The following is a 12493-nucleotide window of genomic DNA, read 5'->3' as shown; positions in this document are numbered from 1 at the left end:
TCACTCTGCCACAGGTGCTTGCTGGGTAGCCTTCCTCACAGGGTCGTTGGGTGGAAGAAGAATTGCTGGTCCAGGGCAGATCCTTTCCCCAGCAGGTCCTGAGTCCCTCGTGCTGCTGAGGGGGCAAGGGCCACCTGGCCTCTTCTGTACTTCTTGCCGTCTTCTTCGTTTCTCTCCACGGGGGGTTAGTCGGCTCCCTCGTTCCCCCCAAAGCCTCCTCCCTGGGTGGGGCGGGAGATGAGAGGCCTCAGTTTTGCTGCTGTTTCAGTGGCTCTTCCCCTTCCAGTTGGATGGGACCATTGGTGGGGGGGGGATAAGCTGTGGGAGGCGTGGGGGGCTTGCCCTACAGACATTGGGGAAGACAGGCCTGCCTCTCAGGCGGAACCTTTGAAGGGGAGGTGGGGCTGGGTCCAAATTCTGTGCTCAGCTGGAAGTTGTCATGTGAGAAGGAGGCATTCTGCAGCTTGTATTTATTTATTTATTTATATGTCTGTTTGTTTGCTTGTTTTCGAATTTGTATACCGCCGCTCTAAATTTGAATCACTGCAGTTCACGGTAAAACAATAAAAACCAGGACAACCCCTAAAATCCCCTTAAACAACAGAAAATTAAAGGTTAAAAACATTTTAAGGATGGCGATACAAAGAGTTCTGTCTCCCGCCCCCTGTCCAAGTTACAGTCAGAAGCTCTCTCTCATCGGGAGCGGGGGTCCTGGGTTAAACAAAGCTAAGGGATCCCCCGTTGGTAACTCCGGGACCCAGCCCTGGCCTCAGCCATACGCCTGGCGGAAGAGCTCCGTCTTGCAGGCCCTGCGGAAAGCTGACGATTCCGACAGGGCCTGTAGCTCTGCCCGGAGCTCCTTCCACCAGGTTGGGGCCAAGACTGAAAAAGCCCTAGAATCAGGTCGAGGCCAGGCAAATGTCCACCAGCACATTCATACCCGCAGAGCACAGGGCCCTGTGTGTGTGGGGGGGGGGCAGGGGCGCATAGGCAGATAAGTGGCCCCACAGATAAGTAGGGCTTTGGGGAGCATCTACCCGGCACGGGCGTTCCCCCACGGCATGAGCAGCACTTCTAGGTTCGAGTTCAGAAGCCCGGTCTTCCAGGCAGAGGTTTTTGAGAGCCAGAGTTGCCTTGGTCACACATCTGAGGCAGGGAGCTTCGGGTCTCAGATAACAACAATAACAAATAATATTTTGATTTATAGGCTCCCCCTCCCAGCGAGCAACCTCGGGGCAGCTTATAGTAAGATTTTATTAACAAAAAAATCCTTTGAAAGCATTACAGTTATGACATTTGGGGTCACCGTGGGTGGACAGGTAGCTGTGAGCTTCCTGCATTGTGCCGGTGGGGGGGTTGGACTAGATGACCCATGAGGTCCCTTCCCACTCCATGGCCCTATGAGCTGCTGTTATTCCCTTGCTGTAGCTCCCTTGGCATTTCATCATTTTTTTCTAGGCCTATAGTGGGGGAAGACTAGTCCCCCAGGACTGGCCAAACTGTGGTTCTTGAGATGTCCACGGACTACAATGCCGCTGGCAGGGGCTCATGGGAATTGTTGTTCGTGGACATCTCGAGAGCCAATTCGGCAGCTCCTGGCCTGGGACTTGGCTCCAGATCCCACTTTTCCATGAAGGCTCACGAGGTGACTTTGGGGGAGCCACCCTCTTTCTGGCTTGCTCAGGAGGGTAAACAGTGGCAGCAATTCAGATTTAACAGAGCGTGGCACGGAGGGCGATGCCCAGATGTGCCGTTGGGACGTTCCTCGTCTCTTGGGACCGGGGCTGGGGGCGGGGGGAGGCGGAGTCCAGAGGGAGATCCGGGTGGGGCGTCTTGGTGGGTCTGAGCAGAACAAAGTCTGAGTCCAGGCGTTCTGTTAAGACCAGCCGAGCTTCCTTCCGGGAGCCAGAAGTGTGTGCGCACACACAAGCCTCTATCCAAAAGAAAACTTTGTGGTGGAGGTGGATCGCTCTAGAGTCGGCCCTGCAAAGCAGCCCTGTCCCCCGGGGGAGTTGACCTCTGCCCTTCGGAGTTCAGGTAGCCTTCCAGATCTTCTGGTCCCTCCTGGAGGTTGGGAACGCCAGCTGTACACCCAGGATGGGATTCATGGGCCAAAGGCTCTCAGGAGGCGGGTCGGTGGCATTGGGTGCCTTCCGCTTCCATGGAAGCACGTAAATGGGCCCATTTGCATATCTCCCCCTTTGGGCCTGGTAGTCACGAGCAGGGAGAGCACAGGAGACCTTCCGCCCTTCCTTTCTGGCTTCTGAGAACTGCTGGAATCTCGTCCCCCCCCCCTTCCCCAACCTCGTTTAGGTATGAAGCCGTGATATCCGCATGGTGAGCTGTACGAGGCTGCTGTTGTTTCGAAGGAGGACGAATTGTGTGCCGTAATTTTTGCTTCCCCCCTTTGCCCACTGTGGGATTACAGCATATTCTCAGCCCCGATGGCCTCTTTCCACGTGTGCAAAGGAGAAAATGAGGCTGAGGGGTGTTTGTTTCTGTCTTTTTGCCTCCTGGACCCCGTCACCCAAGGAAGGCTCCGGACATCTTCCGCTGGGCACCTTTCTCTTCACCTCTGTCCGCTTCATGTTTGCGCAAGTGAGCACGTGCATTTGTCACAGGGCCGGCAGGTCCAGCTGGGAAGACCCCTGGAGCTTTGGGGATCCCCCCTCCCCAGGGAAGGCAGAGCTTTGGGAGAAGAGGGAGCTCAGCCGGAACGTGATGTCACTCTAGGATGTCTGCTTCGCCTAGACTCTATGGTATACCATAGAGCTGGCCGTTTGGCCTGGGGGAGCTGACCCCTGAAGTCTGGAGATCACTGGCAATTCCTGAAGGGCTTCAGGCCACGCCTGGGTGTTGGTGGTCCGCAGACCAGTTCTTTGGTGGAAATCCACATGGGTCAGGGCTGGAGAGTCACCCTGATGCCTGTCTTGAGCTTTTGAGGCCGCCGTGCTCCGGAGCCAGGCCTCTTTAATCAAGGGAGTCTGGAGGTTGTGCCGGCGCCGTAAATTCCAGGAAACTCCCTTTGTGGCCCATCTCGGTGGGGACTTGGGGGGAGGAGGGGGGGCAGGATGAAGCCAGGACTTCCTGCTCTGCGTGAGCAGATCCCTCTGCAGCCGGCAATACAGGAAGAGCGCTCGGGGAGGGGGGGGGCCCTGTGCTGAAGATGTTTGTCTCCAATAAAAAATACATGGGGGGGGGGGCGGTTGGGGGGTTGGGCCTTTACAGGAAAGCTTTCACAAGGCCAAGGCCTGCCTTGGGGACGGCGCAGGATGGCGAAGGAGCCTCCTGAGAACGGTCCAGGCGGTGAAAGCCGATCCGCATCTGGGTGCCGACCATTGTCTGCGGTTCCCCTCGGCCTCCGAGCGCGCAGCCGGCCCCACGAGGCACCGGAAAGGGCGGAGAAGGCGCCCGTGCGCACACACACACATAGGATTCCCATTGTTCCAGCAGGCCGAAAGCCAGAATCCCCCGCTTAAGTGGGGGATTAATTGGAGTGGTGGGCTGGCGGAGGCTTATAAAGTCAGGGGGGGGGGGGTGAAGAGAGCAAACAGGAGGGGGGGGGAGGTCAGGGCCGTGCCTTGAAAGGGCCCAGACAGAACAACCCCGGTTTGCAAATTGTCCAGCCTTGTTGTAGTAGTTGCAGGGGTGGCCAAACGGCGGCTCTCCAGAGGTCCGTGGACTACAATTCCCATGAGCCCCTGCCAGCCGGCAGGGGCTCATGGGAATTGTAGTCCACGGACCTCTGGAGAGCCGCCGTTTGGCCACCCCTGGGTTCGAATGTCCCACTGGCATCTGGGAGACACAGATTCGGATCCTTGCTTGGCCCACAGAAGCCAGCTGGGTAACCTTGGGCCAGAGGTGGAGAGGGAGGGGTGCTTCTGCCTTGCCCCAAATTCTGTTAGTCTTTCAGGCGCAGTTGGGCTTTGGCTCGTTTCTCCTGCTGCAGACGACTCACACTGCCGCCCACCTCGGTCTCCCTTCAAAGAAGTCAGCGGGGACCCAGGAAAGCCCCTCCCTTGCCCCCAATGTTGTGCGTCTTTGGGGTGCCCCCCGGACTCTGGCTCTTTTCCACTTCTGTTTTTAAGATTAACGGAGCATCGGTTTGTCCATGGGTTCTGGCAGCCAGGCCTCAGAGAGAGAACTCTGCCGTTGCCAAAACACTGAGGACTAGCGTCAGGGACTGCCTGGCTCGAGGCCTTGCTGTGTTGAAGTGACCAGCCGTCGCCATGAGCCCTGGAATTCCTCTTCAAGGATCAGCCCAGGACTCTTCACCAAAAACTGAAGAGAGCGGTGGGAGGCAGATTGGGGTCATGTTGTTAAGAGGTAGGCTTGCCATCCTCCAGGTGGGGCCTGGAGGTCTTGCAGAATGGCAGCTGGCCTCCGGAGGGCAGAGATCAGTTCCTGGGGAGGGTGGGCTCTGTGCTGGCGTACCCTGTTTGGGCCCCTGTCCCCCAAATGCTGACTTTCCCCCTAATCGCAAGGAGTTTCCCAGCCTGGAGTTGGCGCCCCTGTTAAGGAGGCCCAGGAAATGGTCAGCAGATTTTGCATCCATGGTATTTCAGCTGTTTTTTAACTGCCCTTCTGAATCAAAGCCAAGGCCCCGTCGGATTGCATATTTGGGGGCTCCAACCGACTATTTGGGGTGTGGTCTGCCTGCCATTGTGGGGGGAGGGGGAGACAGAAAGCGTGCCGGAGGGGATGTCTCAGTGCAAGGGTTTGCATCAAGCCCTCCTCTGCCAGCCCTTCATGGGGTGTGTGTGTGTGTGTGTGTGTGCATATGTGCCTTTTTGGGGGCGGTGACCCTCCCCCCCTCTTTATGCCTGCCGTGCTGACAGTCTGGAGATCTCGTGGCTGACCTTTGTGGGGCTGGGAGGGTCCGTCCGAGGCCTGCGTCTTAAAGCCCAGGGGAGGCTGGGCGGGGTGGGTGTGGGAGTGGGCAGGGGGAGCGAAAGGAGGCCCTGAGACACGTCCTCTGGGCCGCCGGAGTGGGAGCCAGGAATGCAATCGAAGGCTCAGGAAGGGCCACCGAGATGCCAGCCGAGCTGCTGCACAACCTTTGAGAGGGCGGGCCTGTGGGCTTTCCAGCAAAATGGGACCGCGCCAAGGGAATGAGACGGGGCTGACAGAGCTGGGGGCAGGCGGGGGGGGGGGCTCCCTTCCCAAGCAGCCTCCTGGTTGCCCTGCCCAAGGGTCCTTGAAATCAATGTGCCTCTTGTTCATGCCGGGGAAGGGGGGGGCAGTGGTTGCACCCCAGACCGGGCTGGGGGGGGGGGTTGTATCCTGGCTGAAAAGCGCTGAGAAATTTCTGGAGATTTGCAACCTGGTTTGGGGAGGGTTTGAGGTGGGGAGTGGCCCCTGGTGGGGTGCAGTGCCTTAGGGTCCTGCCTCTATAGCAGCTGCTTCCTTGTTCTTAGCCTCTGCCCATGTTAAGATCAAAAAATATGTCCCAGTGAGAACGGCTGAGCCCGCCCCCTTGCAGTGGGATGGCTTTGGCCACAATCCGAATATTCTGGACTTGACTGACAGGGTGGGGGTTGACTTTGTGTCAGCTTCTGTCCAGGAGCTGCGTTTTGTTATTAGCCATCGCTCCCCCCGCCCCCCCCCTCCAAGTGGCATGAGGGTCGGCAGGTCAGCCGTGGGCTCTGAATGGGGGCAGAGACGCTCTTAAAACACCCGTCCTTGCCGCCTTTCAGTTGATTCTCATTCCGACGTCACACACAGGCCCAGGCTGCTTTCCGCCTTTGTGGGATTGCCGGGTTGTGCAGTAAGAGGAACAGGAACTAGCCTTAAAAAAACTGGTATCAGTACCAAAGGGCCCCTGATGGCACCTATTTAATTGAACTTTAGTAGCATTTTAACCACCGAATTGATTGAGGAACATTAGTTTCCCAGTTGTATCTCAGCTGGTTTCTACCTGGGGTTTTCCTCTTACACCTTGGGGGGTGGGCGAGTCTCCAATCTTCTCCTGGTGGGGGGGGGCTTCCAATGACGGGAAGATGCGTTTGATTTCAGGCTGCATGGGAGGCGGCCGTCCCGCAGCGTTGGCTGTGCGGGGGGCTGCGCAGGTGTCGCCTTCCGGACCCCCCGCCCTCCCTGTTCACCCTTTCCCGCTTGCCTCCTAGGATGAGACGTCCGTGAGCAGCGAGGACTTTGACATGAACGACTCCACATGGATGTCAGCTGACCAGCACCTCAACGCCAGCCTGAGCCCCAGCCAGGAGGAAGGCATGCGGAGCCCCCAGAACCTCCACAGCCAAGAGGATGGTGAGTGGCCCCCGGGGGACCCGCAGGGCCCCGCCCCTCACCAAACGCAAACCTCTAGGGACACTCCCCCACATAATAAAATCGGAGTCCAGGAGCACCTTTAAGAGCAACAAAGATTTATTCAAGGCGGGAGCTTTTGAGTGCAAGCATCTTTGCTGATCTTAAAGGTGCTCCTGGACTCTGATTTTATTGTCCCAATTCAGACCAACACGGCTACCCACTTGAAACTCCCCCCCCCCCATAATACTCTAGACAAGATGAGTATTTTTGATTGGGCCTGGGAGAAAAGCATGCCGACTGCTGCTCATTGGTGGATTTTAAGTGACATTTCTGTCCGTCTGCCTGCCTGTCTGTCTGTCTGTCTGTCTGTCTCTCTCTCTGTCCTGTGTTCAAATCTGTCCACCTACCTACCTACCTATTGTTCCTCATGTGTTATTGGTTTTAAAGTGCTGCAGACTGCCCCGAGACTGCTGGGCCGTGAGGGGCGGTTTTATAAGTCTAATCAATCCGTCAATCAATCAAGCCGCTGCCCATCTGCCCAGAGCCGCATCTCACGTGAGCCCCAGAGAGGCATGAAGCGGCTTCCTGCTGATTCAGCCCCTCGGTCCATCCAGGTCAGTCTTGTCTGCTCAGACCTGCTCTCCAGGGTGTCTGGCGGAGGTCATTTAGCTGGAAGTGAACCCGGGACCTTCTGCCTGCCAAGGAAAGCCTCCTTCAGGAATACCTGCAGCTGCCCTGTGCTCAATCAGCCCCTTGGTCCCTCAAGGTCGGCCTGACCTTCTCAGACCGGCTTGTATCGGAAGAAGCGGGCAGTGACTCAGAAAAGCTGAGATCTGAGTTCAGGTGCACCTTAAAGACCAACAGGATTTCCTGGGCTGGAGCTATTGAGAGTTGCGGCTCTGAAAAATGAAAAAGCAACACCTCAGGGAGCGGCAGAGTGGTGGAGCCTCTGCTTGGCACGGAGAAGGCCCCAGGTTCTAATCCCCGGCACCTCCCGTTGAAAGGCCCAGGTAGGGGGTGATGTGGAAGACCTCCTCCTGAGACCCTGGAGAGCCGCTGCCAGTCCGAGCAGACAATACCGGCCTTGATGGATCGCGGGTTTGATTCTGTATAAGGCAGCTTCAGGGGAAGGGCTGAGGCTCAGTGGTAGAGCCTCAGCTTTGCACGCAGGACGTCCCAGGTTCGATCCCCGGCATCTCCGGCTCAAAGGATTGGGAAAGAGGTGATATGAAATACCTCTGCCAGAGGCCCTGGAAAAGGCTGGTATGAAAGGACACAATGCTGACCTGGGAGGACCGATGGCTCGATGCAGCAGAACACAGTTTTGTGTGTTTTGTGTCTCTGCTGGATGGAGGGAGCTGCTCAAGAAGGAAGGGGGAACAGGCCTGTGAGTGTCCCCGAGCACTCCTCAAAGAACATGGGCTGCCCCCCTCCAACCTCGTCAACGGTGCATGCTGGTGGCTGTGACCTCCCGGCAGCCACAATCTCTGGCTTTTTGACTGGGTCAGGCCCTCCCTCCGCCTCATGGGAACGATGGTGCTCCTGGTGGGAGCGTCACATTGTGAATTATGCCATTGGGTGACCAGGACGCCGGAGGCGGGATGTCCGGCAGTTCTGAGGGTTCTGCAGGCTCTGAGATGCATCACAATCATGGCTTGCTAGCCACAGTGCATGGCGCATCAAAGCACACACGATGTGCAGCACCAGGAAGGGGGAAAGGCCACAAGGCGAGGCAGTGGGGTTGTGTCTCTTGTTGCAGTGTTGTTCCTCGGTGGGCTGCTTTCTGGTTATCCTTCTGGGATCCCCAGAATCGGACACAAGGCCTGCCCTCACATTTGCACTCTAAGGCAGTGGTCCACAACCTTTTTTAGGCTGCGGACCGGTGGGGGGAGGGCGATCCTGGCGCCATGCATATGCAGCCGCGCATGGCGCAAACGCGCACGAGTGGCAGGTCCGTGCATGCGCATTTGCACAATGCGCTAATGCAAATGCACACGTGCGGCAATTTCACGCATGCATGCATGTGCGGCAGGTCCGCGCATGTGCGTTTGCACCATGTGTGGACCTGCCGTGCCTGCACGTTTGCGCCAGCGGCCGCACTTCCCTCTCCCCCCCCCCTCCCACAAAAAGAAGCTTGCCGGCCCGCAAGCTAATCGGCCGCTTTGGCAGCCGCTTTGCTTGCGGCCTGGGAAGTTTCTCACTGCGGGGGGGGGGGTTGGGGAGGCGGGGAGAGGGAGACGCGGCCCGGTGCCAGGGGTTGGGGACCACAGCTCTAAGGGAACCGCGGACAGGAGTCGGGCAGGATCCCAATAGCTGCCTGACTAGGAGACTTTCATGATATTCAGGAAGACAACTAAGAGGTCATGGGGTGGCCATCTTCAGGGACTTGAAGGGCTGCCATGGAGAGGATGGAGCAGAGTTGTGCTGTCAGAACCAATGGGATGAAATTAATTCAAAAGTAATTCCTTCTAAACCTCCGGAAGAAGTTCCTGACAGTCAGAGCGGTTTCTCAGTGGAACAGGCTTCCTCGGGAGGTGGTGGGTTCTCCATCTTTGGAAGTTAAGCAGAGAGGCTGCTTTTATGAGCTTAGGCAGATGACGAGTGGGTGGGCAGGAAGGGATGTGCCAGTGTTGGTCTCTTGTGGCCCTTCCTTGCAGACCCAAGTAAAACGTTTATTTTAAAAAGGAGCTTCCCCCCACCTGTTCGGTTTCCGAGTAGGGTTTGTAGTCATGTGTCCTTCCAGATGTCAGGAGGACTAGAAACTTAATGTTCCCCAGTTGTCCTGCCAGGAGCCGAAAAGGAGGAGGCCTGGACGCTCACTCCTGCCAGGGGGTGGCCGGCCGCCCCAGCAGGATCCTCTGCAGCAGTCAGGACAAATGGGCCCGTGAGAGGTCTGGAACTTAAGGGGACTCAGCACTTCCTCTGGATAGGTCCTGTGCGGATCGGCTGAGTTCCGGAGGAACGCCTCGACTTCCCTACTGGGGGTGGCTTGCAGGAGAGGAGGGTGGTGCTAACGGGATGTGTGTGTGTGTGTGTGTGTGTGGGGGTGCAGGTAATTAAGGAGGGGTCAAAGGTGAGCCGTGGGTGGGGCATGTGGGCAAGGGAGGCGTCGCCTTGAACTCTGCGGGCTTGGGAGAGTAAATAAGGCGGGTGCAGCGGAGCAGTTTGGGTCAAAGTTCATCTCCATGGCATTTGGGCAGAGCCCGCAAATTGACTCTTGTTCTGGTTTCCCAGCAAGGCCTGAATCCCTCATTGTCCCCAGAGGCCTCCGTGCAGAGGCGGTGGGGGGGGGGCGGAGGGGAGGGGAGGGGGGTGAGCCCGGGACAAAATGCCTGGGCCCAGGGAGTGCCGGGCAGGCGGGCGGGAACCAGCAGGAGGGAGAAAAACACGCTCTGCCTAAACCAAGAAAAGGCCATTGTCCCTGCATGGGTTCCCCAGCAGGGTGCCCGGGAGGGGGGTCTCAAGGGGGCCACTGCCCCTCCTGCCTTGGCATGCCCTGGGGCTGGTTGCAAAGCACACCTTCCCCCCAAGGTGGGCCTTCATACCCCCCCTCCAGTGGAGGAAAAGTGGTGGAGAGCTGCTGAGGTCTGTCCAGGCTGCGCCCTCCCAGCTGGGCCTAGTGTCAGCCACCTTCCGTCTCCATTGGGGAGAAAAGTATTTGCAGGAGTGTGAATGAAGTCAGTAGCAGAAATAAATAATGACATTGTCAAATTTTTCGTGTCTTCTGCAAAACCTTTCTGGCACCCCGTTGGCTCTGAGGAACGGCCACCCAGGACGTCTTCCTTTCACTGTCGGTCCCTGCATGGCAGGCTGTATCCGACAATGTTCTGGTTCCCCTGCCGGCCAGGTCCGCCTAGAAAGCTGTGGCCCAGCCTTTCCCATCCTTTTGACCGTGGAGAAACCCCTGAAACATATTTTCAGGCTTCGAGGAGCCCTGGAACTGGGCCGGAAGTTTGGCTGAGTCCGTTAAGGCAGGATTTAGGGGAAAGGCCGGAGAGGCCCGGAGAGCAGGATTGCGCTGTTCAGCACGGTTCGGTCTTCTTGGCAATCACCAAAGCCAGAAGCGGCACATAGGAGGCCAGCACCGCAGCACGGAGAGGGGGGGCGGTGCGCCAGGTGGCACACTGCCAGTGCCGTCCCTCCTATCTGTGCCACAGTGCTGGCCGCCTCAGGCTTTGGTGATCACTAAGGCATCCGAACCGCACTGAAGCGCACCACCCTCCCGGAGAGCTCTCACAGAGCTCCACAGATCCCTGGTTGGGAATCCCTGTTGTCTTGTCAGTATAGCTGTAATGTTGCCTTTCTGGCCAGCCGGCCGGCCAAAGATAAGAACATCTCATCTGCCGCTCCGTTCATCACATGTCCTTTGTGTGGAAAGTTGACGGAGTGGAGGGGCGTGTGTGGCTTTCCTTGACCTCACATTCTTTCTCCGCCTCTTCCCTTTGCCTCAGTCCAGGGGCACCCTTAGGATAAGCAAAGTTTAATTTTGGGTATAAGCTTTCGTGTGTATGTGTGCATGCACATGAATGCTCATCCCCAGAATTAAACTTGGTTGGTCTTAAAAGTGCCTACTGGCCTCAAGCTTTGTGGTGCTGCTGCAGACCAACCTGCCAACCCCCCTGATTCTGTCTGAAGAAGTGTACCTGCATGCACATGAATGCTCATCCCCAGAATGAAACCTGGCTGGTCTTCAAGGTGCCCCTGGACTCTGACTAGGTTCTGTAGCTTCAGATCTGCTCACGTGAATCTTTCTCTCTGCCTGTCTTGCCTACCTTCTGTGTGTTGTGTTGCATAAATGGTTCATTAGCTAATTCTGTTCTGTAGCCTGACATTAAAACAACCCTACTATATATTTTGAGCAGGTCCTAAAAGTATATTGCTTTCATTTCTTTTATGCAAGTGACTGTTGTGGGTTTCTGGACTGTGTGGTCAGTGTGATCTGGTAGTTTTGGTCCCTGATGTTTCACCAGGAACTCTGGCTGGCGTCTTCAGGGGCAGCACACAGCAAGATGGGAATCTCTCTCTGTGTGCGTATCAAATAAAAAACATCAGATTGTACAGTTTGATGTATTCGGGGTGGATGAAGAGGTCCTGTGTATGACATAAAACCACACGTGCTTCACGTGCTTCAGCCTTCCTCGGTGATTACAAATGCATTCAATTTACATAACACACATTCAGAGAGTATTTTATATAGAGAGAGGAGAACAACACCTGGATGTGAAAAAATATATATTAAAATATTATATAAGGCCCTGGGTGCTTCCTCAACTTTTGGTATAACAAACATCCAATCGCACCTTTAAGACCAACCAAGATTTATTCAAGGTGGATGCACTCGAAAGCTCCCACCTTGAATAAAACTTGGTTGGTCTTAAAGGTGCACTCTGTGCATGCACTCAGATGCTCCCACCTTGAATAAATCTTGGTTGGTCTTTAAGGTGCACTCTGTGCATGCACTCGAAAGCTCCCACCTTGAATAAATCTTGGTTGGTCTTTAAGGTGCACTCTGTGCATGCACTCGAAAGCTCCCACCTTGAATAAATCCTGGTTGGTCTTAAAGGTGCACTCTGTGCATGCACTCAGATGCTCCCACCTTGAATAAATCTTGGTTGGTCTTAAAGGTGCACTCTGTGCATGCACTCGAAAGCTCCCACCTTGAATAAATCTTGGTTGGTCTTAAAGGTGCACTCTGTGCATGCACTCAGATGCTCCCACCTTGAATAAATCTTGGTTGGTCTTAAAGGTGCACTCTGTGCATGCACTCGAAAGCTCCCACCTTGAATAAATCCTGGTTGGTCTTAAAGGTGCCCTCTGTGCATGCACTCGAAAGCTCCCACCTTGAATAAATCTTGGTTGGTCTTTAAGGTGCACTCTGTGCATCCACTCAGATGCTCCCACCTTGAATAAATCTTGGTTGGTCTTAAAGGTGCGATGGGACTCTGTTTTTGTTGTGCTACTTCAGACCAACACGGCGACCCACTTCATTGTCCTGTTATGGAATTTCCAGCAGCTCTGGATGTGTGTAACAGCAGCCCCCAGTCTGCCGGAGTTTGCAGACCCAGAATCCCTACCTTAAGGACTAACATGTATTCCAGAGCTTGAGTCCAGGGGCACCTTTACGACCAGCAAAGTTTTATTCAAGGTATAAGCTTTCGTGTGCATGCACACTTCCCCAAATACATGCACATGAAAGTATCTTCCCAGAATTAAATTTTTTTGGTCT

General features: G+C 55.8%; 1 protein-coding gene across 4 annotated transcripts in view; it reads left to right on the top strand.

Annotated features, from left to right (window-relative positions):
- The window catches only part of NOL4L (nucleolar protein 4 like), a 121837-nt gene that overhangs the window by 85412 nt on the left and 23932 nt on the right, over positions 1-12493 (top strand). For all 4 annotated transcript variants that reach the window (XM_077336071.1, XM_077336072.1, XM_077336073.1 and 1 more), the window contains one exon: positions 6126-6267. In XM_077336071.1, coding sequence (XP_077192186.1) covers positions 6126-6267 — 142 coding nt within the window. The remainder of the gene's footprint in view (positions 1-6125; positions 6268-12493) is intronic.

The sequence above is a fragment of the Paroedura picta genome, chromosome 4, assembly GCF_049243985.1.
Source record: "Paroedura picta isolate Pp20150507F chromosome 4, Ppicta_v3.0, whole genome shotgun sequence".
NCBI lineage: Eukaryota > Metazoa > Chordata > Lepidosauria > Squamata > Gekkonidae > Paroedura > Paroedura picta.
Note: the sequence above shows the minus strand (reverse complement) of the source record. Positions and strands in the feature narration are given on the sequence as shown.